General features: G+C 38.5%; 1 protein-coding gene across 4 annotated transcripts in view; it reads right to left on the bottom strand.

Moving 5' to 3' along the window:
• PPP2R5E (protein phosphatase 2 regulatory subunit B'epsilon) overlaps positions 1-19,151 on the bottom strand; it is a 169,476-nt gene that overhangs the window by 25,533 nt on the left and 124,792 nt on the right. For all 4 annotated transcript variants that reach the window (XM_003924420.4, XM_074393150.1, XM_010335143.3 and 1 more), the window contains exon 5: positions 18,492-18,584. In XM_003924420.4, coding sequence (XP_003924469.1) covers positions 18,492-18,584 — 93 coding nt within the window. The remainder of the gene's footprint in view (positions 1-18,491; positions 18,585-19,151) is intronic.

Here is a 19,151-nt window from a genome sequence, read left to right as displayed (position 1 = left end):
ACTGCGATCATCAGGCAATTTTCCAAGCAATCTACTTACTAATCCTCCCGATGAGGTAGTTTTGTCTCCATTTTACAGATGAGGAAACTGGAGCACATAAGGGTTAAGGAATGTGCCCACGGTCTCACACCTAATAGGTGGTAAAGCTAGAATTTAAACCCAGCAGCTGAGGCCCAAAGTCCATGATCTCAACCACGCACTATGCTACCTACTGATGTTCCAAATATACAGGTAAATAAGCCAACTGGGTGTGGTGGCTCACACCTGTAATCCAGCACTTGGGGAAGCTGAGGCAGGTGGAACACCCGAGGTCAGGAGTTTAAGAGCAGCCTGACCAATATGGTCAAAACCTGTCTATACTAAAAATACAAAAATGAGCCAGGTGTGGTGGTGGGCACCTGTAATCCCAGCTACTCAGGAAGCTGAGGCAGGAGACTCACTTGAACCCAGGAGGTGGAGGCTAAAGTGAGCCAAGATGGCACCATTGCACTCCAGCCTGGGTGACAGAGCAAGAGTCTTGTTTTTTTTTAGAAAAAGAAAATAATAACAAGCCTTCAACTCTACTAGAACATACAGGAAAATGAAACAATCTGAATGAATCAATGCAAACATCAAAAAGTCCTCAATGATACCGGCAATGTTCCTTTTTAGATCTGGACTCCTGTTATGTAGATGTGTTCACTCTGCAAATAGTCATTGAAGTGAATACTGATTATTTCTGTATGTATGTTATAGGTGAATAAAATTTTATTCTGTGTGTGTGTGTGTGTGTGTGTGTGTGTGTGTGCGCGCGCGTGATGGAGTCTTGCTCTGTCGCCCGGCTGGAGTGCAGTGGCACAATCTCAACCAACTGCAACCTCCACCTCCCAGGTTCAAACAAGCAATTTTCCTGTCTCAACCTCCCGAGTAGCTGGACTACAGGAACCTGCCACCACGCCCAGCTAATTTTTTGTATTTTTAGTAGAGACGGGTTTCATCATACTGCTCAGGCTAGTCTGAAACTCATGACTTCAGGTGATCCACCCACCTCAGCCTCCCAAAGTGCTGGGATTATAGACATGAACCACTGCACCCAGCCGTGAATAACATTTTTAACTTCCCAAACATTTGTAATCTAAAGTTAATAACCAAACCCTGATAACATCACATCTATGTGCTAAAATGAGGTCCATACAACTAGTCCAAAAGAGGTAACAAGTTGAAGTCTCGGCCAAATGCCAGTGGGCACAACAGATTCAACTCAATCTCTATCAAAAATTCCAGCTGCTTTGTTTATCATTGACAAATTGATCCTAAAATTTATATGGAAATGAAAGAGACCGAGAAGAGCCAAAATACTCTTGAGGGTAACAGAAGTTGGAAGATTCACATTTCTCATTTTCAAAACTTAGTGCAAAATACAGTAATCAAGACAGTGGGGTACTGGCATAAAGACAGACATACAGATTAGTGGAATAGAAATAAGAGTCCAAAAATAAGCCTCACATTTATGGTCAACTGATTTTCAACAAGAATGCCAAGTCATTTCAATGGAGAAAGAATAGTATTTTCGGCAAATGGTGCTGGAGCAACAGGATATCCACATCCAAAAGAGTAAGTTGAACCTCTTACAACATACACTCAAATTAACTCAAAATGGACAATCAACCTACAGTTAAGAGCTAAATTATAAAACAATGAGAAGAATAAATCTTCATAACCCTAGATTAGGTGATACTTCTTACATATGACCCCAAACCATAAGCAACAAACAAATAAATTAGACTTCACCAAAACCGAAAACATTCATGCTTCAAAGGACACTATCAAGAAAGTAAAAAGAGAATCCATATACTGGGAGAAGATACGGCTGACCCTGAACAACACAGGTTTGAACTGTGCAAGTTCATTTACATGCCAATTTTCTTCCACTCTTGGCCAGACCTGGTGGCTCACCCCTGAAATCCCAACACTTTGGGAGGTTGAGGCGGGCAGTTCACTTGAGGTCAGTAGTTCGAGATCAGCCTGGCAACAGAGTGAAATCCTCTCTACTAAAAATACAAAAATTCGCTGGGTGCGGTGATGGGTCCCTGTAATACTAGCTACTCAGGAGGCTGAGGCAGGAGAATCACTTGAACCTAGGAGGTAGAGGCTGCAGTGAGCCGAGATCGCACCACTGCACTCTAGCCTGGGTCACAGAGTGAGACTCCGCCTAAAAAAAAAAAACTCTTCCACTCTTGCTCCCCCAAGACAGCAAGACCAACCGTTCCTCTTCTTCCCCCCTGCTCAGCCTTCTCAATATGAAGACCACAAGGATTAAGATCTTTATGATAACCTACCTCCAGTTAATAAACAGAAAATGTATTTCTCTTCTTTATGATTTTCTTAACATTTTCTTTTCTCTAGCTTGCTTTATTGTAAGAACATAGTACATAATACAGATAACATACAAAATATGTGTTAGTCAACTGTTTATGTCATCAGTAAGGCTTCCTGTCAACAGCAAGCTATTTGTAGTTAAGTTTCTGGGGAGTCAAGTTATACATATAACTTTCAACTGCTCAGGGGTTCAGTACCCCTAACCTCTGCACTGTTCAAGGGCCAACTGTATTTATAAACCCTATGTCTGATAACAGACTAGTATCCACACTATATAAATAACTTTTAGGCTGGGCATGGTGGCTCACACCTACAATCCCAGCACTTTGGGAGACAAGAGGCAGATGGATTGCTTGTGCCCAGGAGTTCAAGAGCAGCCTTGGCAACATGGCAAAATCCTTTCTCTACAAAAATATTCAAAAATTAGCCAGGCTTGGTGACACATGCCTGTAGTGCCAGGTACTTGGGAGGCTCAAGTCGGAGGATCGCCTGAGCCCCAGGAGGTCAAGGATGCATTGAGCCGGGACGGTGCCACTGCACTCCAGCCTGAGCGGCAGAGAAAGACTCTGTCTCAAAAACAAAAACAAACAACAACAAAAAAGAACTTTCAAAGCTCAACAAGAAGAAGACAACCCAGTTTAAAAATGGACAAAGGATTTTTATTGAATAGCTAAATTGCAAAGAAAGTATACAAATAGCCAATAAACACATGAAAAGTGCTCAATTTTATTGATCATTACAGAAAAGCAAACCCTGGCTCACATTTGTAATCCTACACTTTGGGAGGCCAAAGTGGGCGGATCACAAGGTAAGGAGTTCGAGATCAGCCTGCCAACATGGTGAAACCCAGTCTCCACTAAAAATGCAAAAGTTAACCAGGAATGCTCGTGCGTGCCTGTAAACCCAGCTACTCGGGAAGCTGAGGCAGGAGAATTGCTTGAACCCAAGAAGCAGAGGTTGCAATGAACCAAGATCACGCAACTGCGCTCTAGCCTGCACAACAGAGCAAGACTCGGACTCAGGAGGAAAAGAAAAGAAAAGCAAACCCAGCCAATGAGGAGATACCACTCGTTGGACGGCTATAATGAAAAAGAGGGATAATAAAAAGTGCTGGTGAGAATATGGAGAAACTGGAACCCTCAAACATTGTTAGTAAGAAGGTAAAATGATGCAGCTATTTGGAAAACAGCTTGGCAGTTTCTCGAATCTCCCACAGAGTTACTGTATTACTAGTTACTATATGACTAAGCAATACACTTTCAGGTATATATCCAACAGAAATGAAAACACATGTCCACACAAAAACTTGTACACAAATGTTCATGGGTACAGTACAATATTCCTAATAGCTAAAAACTGAAACGACCTAAATATCCATCAACTGATAAACAAAATGTGATGCTGTGGAATATTATTCAGCCATAAAAAGGAACAAAGTAGTGATCCATGTTACAACATGAATGATCTTTCAAACATCATGCTAGGTAAAAGAAATCAGATACAGAAGGCCACACAATGTACAACTCTATTTATGTGAAATATCAGGAACAGGCAAATCCATAGCAATAGAAAGTAGAATGGGGGTGACTACTAATGGGTCTGGATTTCTTTCCGGTATGATAAAAATGTCCTGCAATGATAATGTGGTGATGGCTACATGACTCTGTAAACACACTAAAAACCACTACATTGGAAACTTTAAAGTGGTAAATGTTATGGTGTATGAATTACAACATAATAAATCTGCTACCTTTAAAAAAAAGTCAGTGGGCACATTCCTTTGGCTGAAGAACAAACTTGGAAATCAGTTTGAATGTTATTGAGTTGTTGGTTTTTGTTTTTGTTTTTGTTTTACATTCATCATTATTCCAAAAGAGCAAAATTCAGTTCTAGTGTCTTTATAGCAAAACATTTCAACAGCATATAGCACACAAATTAGACTACCATCGTTCTCAAAAAAGCTATTGAGACATATGTAAGTTTGACCTCAGGTGATTAAGACATGAGGTTGAAACTGACAGCAGAATAATAACTTGCGGGTCAGTAACTCAATGTGCTTTTGTTTGGTGTTTTACTTTGAATAAGAGTTGTGGACAAAAAAAAATGGACCATCAAACACGGCAAGAAACACAAACTAAAGGTCAGTCTTCAAAAACAGGTAGTGAGACAGAACACAATTTTTGGCTACACAATGCCATCAAACATCCATCTATCATTCATTCATTCAATCATTTTAAGAATGAGCATTTCCAGTAAATATTTATGGTGTGCTTATTAAGAGCCAGCCAGTGGGCAAGCTTTCAGGGATAACAATGATAAGCAAGACAGATACAGACTTTGCTTTCTCAGAGCCTATTCTAATGGAGAATACAAACAACTAAATAAATAGCATGTTAGGTAGCTCAGGATGCTGTATAAATATACAGTAGACACATCTACTGTATTTGGAAGAAGTGGAGTGATCAGGGAAGGCTTCTAAAGGAAGTGACATCCAGGCTGACCCATGAAGCAATGAGGAGTTAGAAGGGGGATAAGAGTGCTCCTCACAGGTTCAATAGCACATGCTTTTACTAGCAGCCTATCCAAACAGAAGATATTATTAACTACATCTCTCTGCCCATTCAGCAATACAATAAATAGCTATGTACTGAGTTATTTCTATGTGCCAGTGATTGTCCTCATTCTAGACATACATGTTGTTGAACAATTTTGGAGCCCACCAGGGGAGGCAATGGGTAAGTTAATACATTTCCACAGGAAAACATTCTATCTAGGAAAGAAAGGATATGGCCCCAACTAGCAAAAAAGGCCCCATACAGACTCTCTTTAACATGTTCCAAATGATAGAAGATCTCAAATACACCCATCCAATCCACCCATCCACCCAATTCCCATTCCAAGGCTAATAGAAATAATTAACCTTGTGAGTTTTGTTTTTTAATTTGGTTTCTACTTTTAAGTGTTTCAAAAGGGTTTAACGAACAACTTGTAACCAACGTAAGAGATGGTTAAAGGATATGTAATATCAGCAGAACTTGGATCAACTTTCCTTGTATCCTGTTCATCTTGAGTTTAATGAATACATAATAATTAAGCAAGAAATGTTTCACTAATGTTTTCATTAGGCTCTCAAAGAAAATACATTACCAGGTCCCTAACTTTAGATAAATTTACAAAGCCACAAATATTAACTATATCATGTTCTATTAGAAAGAAAGATGAATTGCAGTATTAAACTATTTTTCTGCTTCTCTGTAGAACATGCTTTTGATGATTTTATGATGTATGAGACAGAAATAGAATAGTGCACAGGCCAAAAAAAAGGGGGAGTAGGATGAGCTCTGATTTCCAAAACAAAATAATATGAGTGTGTTTAGTCATATCTATGGTCCTAATCACTCCCACACACAAAAAAAGAAATATAATCCCACACCTGCAAATGCCTAAGTGGACTGTGCCATCTGTAATGTAACAGACAGCTTGTGGCCAAAGAAAAGAAGTGAAGAAGCTGGAGCATTTCCAAGGCGAATACAGAGCAAATACAGACCTGTCAACATACTAACCAGGTTTACAAAAACCAGCCTTCTTGAAGCTAACAAATAGGGATAATCCACATAGTGTTGTAGCCAAATAACCTTTCTTTGAACTTTATAAATCTACAATGCAATGAGCAGAGTAAAATGAAAAAGGGTTTGTAAGGGTCCTCCAGCTAGGAAGAGGGATTGAACCTCTCTCCTCTTGAATCCTCCCTAAAATGACAGTGAAAGAATAAGAGTAGAAGACAGCCTCAGTATAGAGAGGACTGGAGAGAAAATGTAGACTTATTTGTAGACTTCTCAAAGATGGAAGTGGATGACAAGAGGTAACTATCTTAGGTTTCCTCTTTTTCCAGTCTGCTAAGTGTTTTTCCATTCCGCGAGCAGGGAGGAAAGCCAACAAGAAGCAGGCCAGTTCACACCACAGAACCCTTAAAAGGCTTAAAAAACTGAAGGCACCAGATATATTTGATGGTAAGGGTGTGAGAAATAGCTAAAAATGGGACGACTGGTTGAAAGTCTATAGACGACCCCCCAGATCCCTATCCCCTGTAGCGTACTGATGATTTACAATGTAAGTCTGGGGAGAAAGAGTAAGTATCTAGTCTTGGAGACATCATACATGTTAAGTAAAGCACTTATTGGAAATAATGGGATGAAATAAAACTGCATACCTAAAAGTGACATATTTGCCAGGTTTCTTCCCTGACCGGGCGCCCAATTCTGCAAGTTGGAAGATCAGAAAGTCCCTTTTGGAAGAAACTGACAGCCTCAAGAGGAAAGACTTACAGCTATACTAACAGCTGAGGGTTTCCTAACGAAATGACAAGGTCCCTGACCAGTTATCCCAATGGAAATCACCAGTTGCCAAGTGTCACCATGCAAATATGAACACACACATGTGCACACAGTAACACACATAAGTACTAACCAGCTTTTTGGTAGACTAACATGTAATTATGAAGCCAAAGATTACCAGCTATTTCAACATAAAAGACCACAACAAACAATTTTAAGGAACTCAGAGGAAACAAGCACAATGCTAGGAGTACCAAAAAATTTGCAAAAAGGAAACTATAACGTCCTTAAAGATAAACAAATATGCTGGATCCCTGAAATAAAAGAGTGCTATTATTCAGGTGGATATTCAGGAAATGTTTTTTTTTTTTTTTTTTTTGGAGACAGAGTCTTTAACTGTCACCCAGGCTGTAGTACAGTGGCATGATCTCAGCTCACTGCAATGTCTACCTCCTGGGTTCCAGCAAATTCTACTGCCTCAGCCGCCAGAGTAGCTGGGATTACAGGTGTGCACCACCACGCCCAGCTAATTTTTCTGTATTTTTAGCAGAGATGGGGTTTCACCATGTTGGCCAGGATGGTCTCCACCTCCTGACCTTGTGAGCCGCCCGTCTCGGCCCAGCAAAGTGCTGGGATTACAGGCTTGAGCCATCGTGCCTGGCCAGGACATATTTAAAAAGCTTTTAGAGGTTCAACATATAACAGAAATAGAAATTTTAGCAGAAGCACTAGAACACTAAAATGAGCAAATGAACATATAACCAAAAAACAGAGATAATATATAGAAGAAGATTTTTAAAACAGGAAGACCCAACACATAATAGCAATCCAGAGTGATATGCAGACAGAAAAATAGAAAAGGAAGAGAAGAAAATTATCTAAGGAATAATTCAACTCAATTTCCAGGGGAAAAAAAGTCATGAATGTCAATACAGACATGGCCCATCAAGTGTTCTGCACAATAAACGAACAAAAAACCCACACCAAAGCACATCACTTTCTGGATGTGGGGACAAAGAGAAGATCTCAAAGAACATACAAAGAAGACAGGTCATTATAAAGGATAAGGCTGGTGCACAGGTCTTCTTAATTCCAACACTGGAAGCTGGAAAACAACAGATCAATTCCTTAAAACAGCTGGTAAAGCATGGGTTCCAAATTTACACCCAGCCAAAATGTCAATCAGGTATGTCAGCAGGCCAGGCTTGGTGGCTGCTGTAATCCCAGCAGCTGGAGGTTGCAGTGAGCCAAGATTGTGCCACTGTACCCCAGCTTGGGAGACAAAGTGAGAGTCTGTCTCAAAAATAAAAAAAACGTAGACAGAATAAAGACATTTTCAGACAAGTGATCTCAGAACATTTACATCCCATTCATGCTTTCTTAGGAAGAATCTAGAAAATGTGTTCCACCAAAATGACAGAGAGGAAATTAAACAAGCAAAGACATAGTCTAGAAGGGCAGCAACGGGAAGTGCTGGGATGACCATGTGGGTGGCCCAGAGCAAGCAATAAGTGCCAATTAGAGCAGGATGACCAGGAAGAAGGTCTCCAAGAATAAAAAGGAACTGATAGACCAGCTGATGTGTGGGCAATACTGAGAAGGGCTATATGGTACTCTCAGAGAATCAAGGGATACACTAGTGATGAATACACAGGAAAGCAAGTAAAAAATAAGGCAACTATACAAGAAAAGAAATGTAATTACATGCCTTGGAATGAACAACATGTATGCAACAGTACTAATCTATCATTTAGTTCATTCAAATGCCGTGGCATAATACTGGATGTAGACAGGGAGTTATAGTGGGAGATACATAATGGCTTACAGAAGGAAGTCAACAGACATAAAATCTAAAATGACAAGTTAAAACATAGCAGTATAAGCACGCTATTTAGAAATATGGAGATAAATATATAGAAACAACTGGAAGACTTGAGTGTGGTTACCTCCAGAAAACAGGACTCTGGTTTGGAGAAAGATGAGGTAAGAGACTGCCATTTTTTCATTAAAAGCCAGATAAACATATTAGAATTTTAAAAGCAGACATTATCAAAACTATTTTTGAAAGTCATTAAGAACGACTTCAAGCAAAAAACCCGTTACTCTTTGCTACAATAAAGAATTACCCTGCCCTATTCCATGTAGAGTAAGATTTTAAAGAACATCAGAAATTCAAGTAGATAACTGATAAAATTGGTTTGCTAAATGTTTTCATCCAAAGTGTCACAGAGCACTAAAATCAGATGTCCACATTTCTGGCTTTGTTTGCAACTTTATCCTACTATCTGAAAGCTATCTTCCTAATACTTTGACCTTGACCAAATACGAAGAAACAGCCCAGAACGAAGAAACCAGAGCCAAAGGTGGTCTGATTCCAATAATCAGAACAACTCAAGGGAGGCACTGCATGAAATGAAGCAACCTACGGGGCAGCCACTGAGAAAGGATGATGGGGACAAGGGATCAAAAGCTTGCCGTCACAAGCTTCTGGCAATTCTGACTCCAAGACTCCTACAGAAATTCAATATAAAACTTTCCACGGTGTAAGGCATACAAATATGAACAACTCCACCAAACCACACACTTTTACTTTCCTCCTTATTTCAGGCATTCTTTCTACGAACTAAAGAAGTCCATTTTCCCCACCTTGGGCATTCTATCCATTTCAAGACAACCTTGTGATTTAAATTTTTAAGACAACTAATTTGGTCAGCAATTCAAGAAAGAGCTATTGTGCTAAATAATGATGCACTCAGTGGGAAGCAGGCAGGGACTAGCTCCATAATTTGTGGGGCCTAGCAAAATGAACATGCAGTGCTCCTTGCTCCAAAAGTATTAAGAATTTCAAGACAGCAAGAGCAGAGCACTAAACAGAGCACAGGGCCCTTCTAAGCACGCGGCCCAGTCTAACTGCAGAAATCACACAACCAGGAAGCTGGCTCTGGATGCAGAAGTCAGAGCAATAAAGCCCTTTTTACAAGGTTTTTGAGTTACACATTGGACAGGACAGGATGAGGTGATCTGCTATTAACTGGTAATTGGTAATAGTTACCTGGTAAAATTCCAGGTAGAAATAAATGCTCTAAACTCTTATTGGCTATAGGCTGTGAGAGGGAAATGTAAACATTTTGACATAATCAAGAAACTTGTATGGAAAATAGTTCTTTGTATTGGAGCTGAGATTCAAAGACTCATGGAATTTATTTCAGTTTAGAACTAACATTTTTTAACAGATTGGTTTGTGTCACGTCCAATTTGTCTTGAGTTTTTAAAAACAATAACAAAAGGTAACTTTTAAGGATAGGCTGAATGATTTGCATGATTGTATAATTTACATGGTAATTAGAGCACCTTTCAACTAAATATAACAGCAAATGTGAAGTACAAATTACTAAATAGCAATCTCCAGCAGTACATACGTTTATGGGGATACTTGAATAGTATGTCTCTTAGCAACCACTGACTGCTTTTCAGATTTGGAGAGTAGTTGAAAGCAATCTTTAGAAATACGTTGCTAAACTCTTGCCACAATAATCCAACCAGTGAAATAATCCAAGGTTTGGCAATTCATTTGGGTCTAAAGAAGGGGTTGAGGGATCATTAAGAAACCATTTTCCCAACTATCCCAATACAGATAAAAATTATCTTTATTGGAAATAGACAAAATTGTTCCATAAGCCTAGGCAAATCTACATACTCATAGCTCTAGAAGGCAGTTTACCAAGTTACTTAAGTCTAAAATCAACATTACCACAGACAAAAGTGCACTATGCAATGAACTATCGATAAATCTCTAACAGCTTTCTTATGTAAACACTTAAGTGAGTACATAAAAAATGCAAAAGGGGCCGGGCGCGGTGGCTCAAGCCTGTAATCCCAGCACTTTGGGAGGCCGAGGCAGGTGGATCACAAGGTCGAGAGATCGAGACCAACCTGGTCAACATGGTGAAACCCCATCTCTACTAAAAATACAAAAAATAAGCTGGGCATGGTGGCGCGTGCCTGTAATCCCAGCTACTCAGGAGGCTGAGGCAGGAGAATTGCCTGAACCCAGGAGGCGGAGGTTGCAGTGAGCCGAGATCGTGTCATTGCACTCCAGCCTGGGTAACAAGAGCGAAACTCCATCTCAAAAAAAAAAAAAATGCAAAAGGTTATGTAAATCTAGATTTAATAAAAATCACAATGAAATTCAAGTGAGTCAGTCATACTATTCTTGAATAAAAAACAATAAAACCCTTCAAACAAAAACATTCAAAACTCTTGAATGAAAAATAACAGACTATTTCGTCTGGCCCTACCAAAATATGGATTTCCAGCTTCTCTTGAAAAATCGAAAGATCTAGCAATACTTGGCTCACTTACCTAGAGACCAACAGTTAACGGGAGTGGACTGGCAGCAAGATCTAAGCCCTCTAAATCATCACTGGTAGCAGGATCCATCCAAGCTCTCTAAATCACCACAGTTTCCATCACTACTTTGGTCATACCCACACAACTTCATTACGTACCATTTGTCAGTCCTCTGCAAAGATTTAAATGTGCTACCCCTGGTTTTCATGTATTATTTTGTTCCTAGCACTAATAAACATTTATGTCTAACACTGATTAAAGGAAATCAGCTGGCAAAGTGGAACTGAAGGGAATCCAGAGACACAGGAGACACATGTACCATCTTAAGAGAACCCAACAGCCTGGAAAGAACCATGTATGTAGAGTCCAAAGGATACCAGTGATTTTTAGAATAACAGTTTGATTTCAAGTAATACACAACGTGCTAGGTAAGATGTGACAGGCGAACACTATATAATTTCATGGATTTAAGCTATTAAAGAAAACACAGCTTAAGAAAGTTCTCAAAACAAAAATGAATCCTAATAAAAATATGAGTGACAGCACCAGCATAAAGTTTACTGAATACGAACCATGTGTAGGGAATACTTCTGAGAGCTTGTATAGGTATTTAGTTAAATCTCCACAACAACCTTACAATGTGATTATATTATGGATATTTTGCAGCTACTTTCTAGATGAGGAAACTGAGGCACAGAGTAGTTATGTCACTTGTCCAAGGTCAAACACAAAAAAATGGCAGAGCCCGAACTCAAATCAGTCTGTACACTTAACCACCAATCTATACAGCTTCCTGATGAGGAAGAAAAACTCAAGGTATTGAAAAAGGCTCTTGAGGCAACACAGGAAGCTTTCTTTTGAGCTTGAGATTTTAAAAGGGCAGATACAAATACTGAAAGGAAGGAAGCAAAAAATACTGGGCATAAAAGAATGGTGCTATCCTACAAAAATAGTCTTAGGAAGGTTAATGCACAAAATCAGCTGAGGTTTATGAAAAATGCAAGGCAATAAAATGAGAATGTACTTGCAGATGAAATTTTTTATTATTCTTATTGATTATAACATGTATGCTCATTATTTTTTTAAAAGTAAAAAACAGAGATATCTAAAAAAATAGGAAGTGAAGATCATCACACATAATCACCCCCTTCCAGCCAATTAACAATAATTTGGTAGAACTCTTTTCAAAATTGTTGATGCATATTGCTATAGTCTGAATGTGTCCCCCAAAATTCCTGTGACAGAGAGTTAATCCCCAACGAAACAGTGTTGGGAAGTAAGGCCTTTTGGTAGGTGTTGAGGTCATAAGGGCTCTGCCTTCATAAATGAATGCCACTATAAAAGGGGATTTGTGACATGGGTTCCCTCTCTCTCGTCCTTTCACCTTCTACCATGTGAGGGGGCACACAGTAAGATGGCACTCACTAGATGCCAGCACCTTGATCTTGGACTTCACAGCCTCCATAACTGTAAGAAATAAACTTCTGTTCTTGATAAATTAACCAGCCTCAGGCATTTTGTTAAAGCAGCACAAAAGAACTAAGACAAAAATATCAACATTACTTTTCCCAAAATAAGAGATACAGGCTCAAAAATTATACTGTACTATAACAATGCATGTTTAACTTAAAAATAGATCATGTTCCTTGACATGTACAGGTTTAAAAAAAAAAAAAAAAAGATCATGAGTAGGTCTATCATATTCTTTTGCTAACTGATGAATATTTCACTATACGAACGTCCACAGTTCAATTACCTTCTACTAAGGAACTTTAAAGCTATTTTCCAATTTTCTAATAATTATTCACAATGGTACATTCAGTATCTTTGTACATATATCTTTTGTACATATCTGATTACTTCTCATGGAACTGCTGGGTGTAAATTTAAGTTGACAGAATATTACTGGTTTCCCCTTCAGGACAATTATGCAAATTTAATGTATGTGTGTATACATTCATTCATTCACTCATTCATTCATTCATTTGGTACATCTTCTTATGGGTTTTATGGCACACTCCAAAGGGTCATCTCCACCTAAGGCCTTATTACGTTCCATTCACCTGTTCCAATGCCATACTGTTTTAATTAATTTACCTTTGTAGTATGTTATATTATTTAATAAGTAAAGTACCGTATCATTAGTCATCTTTTTCAAAAATTTATTTCATGAACTCTAAACATTTCAGGTTTTTAAAACAACTGTAATTTTAATTAGAACTGCACTAATATACAAATAATTTAGAGATTATATAGACATCTTTCTGATGGTGAGTCTTCCCATCTAGGAATATGCTACATTTCTGCATTTTTCAAGCCTTAAGTTTCATATACATTTTTAAAATTCTACTTCAAAAAGTGAAGATTTTAAAATTAATATTGGAAGCCAGGGACAATGACTCATGCCTGCACTGCCAGCACTGTGGGAAGCCAAGGTGGGCGAATCACTTTAGGTCAAGAGTTTAAGAGCAGCCTGGCCAACATGGCAAAATGACGTCTCTACTAAAAATACGAAAATTAGCTAGATGTGGTGGTGCACGTCTGTAATCACAGCTACTCATGTGGCTGAGGCACAAGAATCACTTGAACTTGGGAGGTGGAGGTTGCAGTGATCTTAAATCGCACCTCTGCACTCCAGCCTGGGCAACAGAGCAAGACTCAGTCTCAAAAAAATAAATAAAAATAAATAAAATTAATATTGGAATCAAGAAAAATAATATAATCTATCAAGGTGAGCAGATAATATATGAGGGGGATATGAAAAGAGAAAATTAATATTTAATGAACAGCTACTATGCCCCATAGGTGGTACCAGTAGACATTTTTACAAGTCATCTCATTTTATTTAATAACAAGCCTACTTGCTGTGACTTGTTGTGACAGGTGACTCTTAATGTCACTTAATAGAAAAGGACACGGAGGCTCAGAGTAGGCAATAATCTGCCCAAAGTTTTTAGTCACCTGTTTAAGACTGAAGGCAGGGATCCTGTCTTTGTATCCACACTGCCAAGTGAACTGAGGAGATTTCACAACTGTCAATTTTGATGTGTCTCCTATTTTACTTAACAGTATCTCATTTATCCTGTTATCCCATGTCATGAATGAGGAAACTAGGCTTAGACAATAGGGGTACAAACTTGCTGAAAGTCATACTGCAAGTAGGCAGAGAAGCCAGAGTTTGTATGCAGTTTCTTCTGACCGTATAGCTCACATTCTCAGCTCCTGAAATACACAGGGAGTCAGGATTCAAGCCCAAGGCTTCCTAACTTTCCACTACGTCATAGCAAAATAGCTCAATTCCTATTTTGCTTTTGTATTCACTGACAGAGGAAAGAGAGTCAGAAGACTGACTGCAAAGAACATATTCAGCTGCTACAGAAAATAAGTTGAAATCTCATGGATACAATAAATTCTGTCTAACTGAAGAAAGAAATTTTAAACTGAGATTACCAAGATTCCTTTTTGAGATCACTGAAAATCCACAGAAAATAGAAATCTGTCCAAAGAAAAGAAACAGAGTAAATGTCATCCTGATTTGTCAAAAGGAAAGAGATGAAGGTTTCCATGTCATGAGAGAAACACACTAGAACCAGGTGGCACCAGGGGAGACTGTGGAATTTAGAAAAATGCTGGAACAAGCAGGAGTGTGAGAAAGACCTGACTGCAGAGTGCAAAGGTTGGAAGGACCTGTCAATTCAAGGACAGTTAATTCATGGCGGGAAAAAGGAGGAGGATGGAGTGAGATAGGGAATAATGGGATAATATATCAGCATCAATTCCTCAAGCCCCAAAGGCCCACCCACAAGTGCGGTGGTGTTACACAGATATGTTGCATTGCTATAGTTTGGTTTTGTTCCCTCCAAACCTCATGTTGAAATGTGAACCCCAATGTTGGAGGTGGGGCCCAGTGCAAGGTATCTGGATCATGGGGGTGATCCCTCATGAATGGCTTGGGGCTGTGCTTGATTCATGAATAAGTTCTCGCTCTATTAGTTATAGTAAGATTTGGTTGTTTAAAAAAAAGCCTGGCCACCTCCGCCCCCTCTGGCTTGTTCTTCTCTCACCATTGACACACATGCCCCTCCTTTGCCTGTCACCACGATTATAAGCTTCCTGAGGCCCTCACCAGAACCAGATGCTAGTGCCATGCTTCTTGTACAGTCTGCAGAATCGTGAACCAAATAAACCTCTTTTCTTCAATAAATTACCCAGCCACAAGAATTCCTTTATAACAACACAAAATGGACTAATACATGCATGGTGGTGACGTCTGGGCTTTCAGTGTACCCATACACAATAGTGTACACTGTACCTAATAGGTGGTATTTTATCCTAGTTAAACAATTTTAATCAGTGACTTAGCATATTTAGGTAACAGATGTCATAAAGACAGAAGACACAGTGAATAAGGTAGACACGAATCAGGGATAAACAATTCCACAGGAACACACACCAAGTCCTACATTTAGATTAAAAAGCAAACTGTGAAACAATAGGAAAGCCAGGCATGGTGGTAGACACCTGTAGTTTCAGCTACTTGAAAGACTGAGGTGGATCACTTGAGCCCAACCCAGGCAACATGGCAAGGCCCTGTTTGTTTAAAAAAGAAAAAAGAAAAGAAATTTGCAGCAATATGCAGAAAGCTCAATTAGAAGCCAGCTATAATCACAAGCTTAATATAAGCTGGCAACGTCATGCTACAGCAAGATATGCTCATAAGACTTTTCCTTTAAGAAACCTAGAGGCCAGACAAAGGAATGAAAAAGTCAACTCTAAGCTGCACTGGGCTGACCAGGCTCAGGGCATTCTGTTCAGATATAGATGTCATATTAGAAGACCAATGGACACATCCAGAAGATACTGAAGGCTTCAAAACTAACAAATGAAAAAAGCTTGACAGAACCCAGAACTTGGTCTGCAGGAGAAAATGCATCATGACACCTGGTAGGCTAGATTCAGAAGGTAAATGGGCTAGTTCATTCTGTACAAGACTTTAGTAATACCAGAAAACTTCACATAAGAATCTGGATTTCTGTTTATCTTGGGGGTTGGCAGGGAGAAAGTCTGGGGATAACTTAATGAAGAGGGGAAGCCAAAGCCCCATTTAATAGGAACCAGTCTACATCCTATTGTCTGACCCCTGGCTTTCAGACCTACTATAAGTGAGGCTATGAGCATGTGAATTGCAACCACTGTTGTAGAGAAAAAGTCAAAGGGTGAACACAAAAGCTATGTTCTAAGACCTGAAAGGTTATGTCTGGGCTAGAGATACACTAAGAAATTATTCTGGGGAGAATAAGTACAAAAGGTACAAGGTATAGAGAGGTTCAACATAAAAAAGAACTTCCTAACAAAAATGGAACAAGCTGCCTGTACATATGACTTTTCTTCACTGAAAAAGTGTCTCAAAGTAGACTAATTCACTAGACTAAAGAACTAGAATACATAACCCAAAACATCCTTTCCAAATCTGGGTTTCTCTGATGTTTTCGTATTCTAAGTTTTATTATCTTCAGTACTGTCTACGATGGACAGCACACTGGGCTGAGCCCTGCATACTTTTTGTGTAAGAAAAGCACTGGCTTCATAGTTAGACCATAGGATTTATTGATTCCATGTCAACTAAATATAGGCTCTCACAGTATTACTATCTGATCCTCTCAGGCACATTAATTCACAAAAAATAAGAGAACCCTATTATTTAATTAGCCGTCAGATGTAAGGGCTACTTCTCCCTTGCAGTCATTCCAAGTTACAGTGAGGGAATCACAAGGAGGCCTCATGGCATGACGGACAGAAAACCTGAATACGCAATGTGCTTGAGGAAACTGCATAATCTTTCTATACCTCAGTTTATACACCCATAAAAAGGGGTGGGGGAGGCAGAGGAGGGCATAAAAATTTAGCCATGTCTATTTTACAAGACTGTTGTACAAATCAAATTAAATAATGCATGCGAAGGTGCTCTGACAATTAGACAGCACTATATACATGGAAGACTTTTCAATATAAAACAGAGATCTACTATGCATTACTTCCATTTTCTGAAATAAGTTCTGCTTCGTTGGCATAACAATCCATATCAGTCTAACTACTCACCCAGTGATTCACATATCCACCTATTTATCTACCTTTCCATCTCTATTTCAGACCTCACTTTTCCAAAGCCTGCCATGTTAAAGCATAAGCCAGGATTCACCAGTGTGGTACCAAAGTGCTCTAAATGTGAAGTAGAGCTCAATGACTGGCCCCACATACCTAGGGGAATAGGGAGTACAGCTACTAGTAAGCCCCACTGGCAAGGCATCAAAGCTCCTTTCAGTTCTGAGCTGAAAAGTGAACTTTGGGTTTAATTCCACTCAGCCTTACTTAGGCTGTGGAAGATCCTCCATGCCTGTCAGGTCTCTGGAAGCTTGCCTGCCCCTACTGGATTGAACCCATGAAACTGCTGTTTTAAGCATTAAAAACCATCAAAAAACTTGGCTATGGTTCAGCCTATATCTTGCAAATTCCAAATGTATTAATTTAATTAAGGAGAGAAATTAGATCGCAAAGGTTATCAGCCTCATCCCAGTAAGGCATAGAAGATCAATCTCTTGCCAAATTAATGTTTTACTTTTTTATTTTATATTTAGACAGGGTCTTGCTCTGTTGCCCAGGTTAGAACAAATAAATGTTTTAAATTTGAAATTCTTCTTACTGGCTCACTAGGAGATAAACATTTATTCTTTCCTACATTAGGTGCCGCATATGTCACTCAGAAAAGAGCTACACCAGTTTGGCTCAAGCATCCATTTTTATAGACGAATAATGTATCAACAACAGGAGCATGGAAGTGTTACCTAAAACTTCAGTGCCATGAAAGCACCCAAGTCCCCGATAAAAAGGAAGATCCATGGTTATAACATGTACGAGGAGTCAGGAAAAAAGTGTTTCCAGAGATGTTCCAAATGGAGAGATGAGAGTTAATTTGCCTTTTAGGCAAATTTTAGAATGTTAAGCTATTTCCTAGCAGTGAAAGCTCATCAGTACCCTGAATTTGATTATTTATTACAGGTTACTTCCACTTTGAAGTCTGAGCTTGCCTATGCAGTTTGAACAGATCTATACTATAGTTCTTTAAGAATCCTTATATAAATATAAGTTTTTAAGCTATATAAAGATTCACACAAACCAGGCTTATATAAATGAAATTACTTTATAATTAAATTTTAGGAAAGAAAACTGTAGGGCTTTAGGCATTAGCATTCCTGGCTATTTAAAATGTAATAGATTTCTATCACAAATAAATTTAAATGTACTTATTACTTTTAATAGGCAGTAATGGAAATTAACATATATATATGTGGGTGATATAACTGATACTGCAAAACTTTTTTAACAAATATGAAGAGAAAATGAGATAGAGTGTTAACTGAATGACAAATATATCCACAATAATTTGCTTACCTGTAATACAAATTTCTGATCTATATATTTTTTGGCAATGCTGGGTTGGAATTCTTGGCTTTCCAAAAATCGTATGAAAAATTCATATACAAGCTGCAACAAACAGATCATAGTTAATTTCAAATTATGATTCACTGAGAATAGTACTAAAAACCACCAAAAGCCTGTAACACTAAAAGTGACAAGGCTTAGAAAACTGATTTTAATATCAATCAACAAATCAGGGCAGCCTTTCTTGTGGCTCACGGTTGCTATCATGCTTTCAACTTTTAAAATTTTTAATTAGAAAACACAACCAAACAAAGCAAAGAAAAATTTCCCATAATCTTACCATTCAGGGACAACCACGGTTAACATTTTAATGTATATATCTCCTTCAACAACATACTGATACACTATATAGTCTTACAGTTTTGCAAACTACTTGCACCATTTAAACAATATATTGTGTATATACATCATTTAACATACCATATAAATATACTTTTACAGTTTTACAGACTACTTTACCATTTAAACAATGTATTATGAACAATTTACATCAACAACATCTAAACTATCGTTCTTAGTAGCTGTAAGAGTCCATTATACATAATTTATAATGAATAATTCCATTATTCATAATTTCGCCAATCTCCCAGGCTTAGACATCTAAGTAGT

The sequence above is a fragment of the Saimiri boliviensis genome, chromosome 2 (assembly GCF_048565385.1).
Source record: "Saimiri boliviensis isolate mSaiBol1 chromosome 2, mSaiBol1.pri, whole genome shotgun sequence".
In the NCBI taxonomy this organism is placed as follows: Eukaryota; Metazoa; Chordata; class Mammalia; order Primates; family Cebidae; genus Saimiri; species Saimiri boliviensis.
Note: the sequence above shows the minus strand (reverse complement) of the source record. Positions and strands in the feature narration are given on the sequence as shown.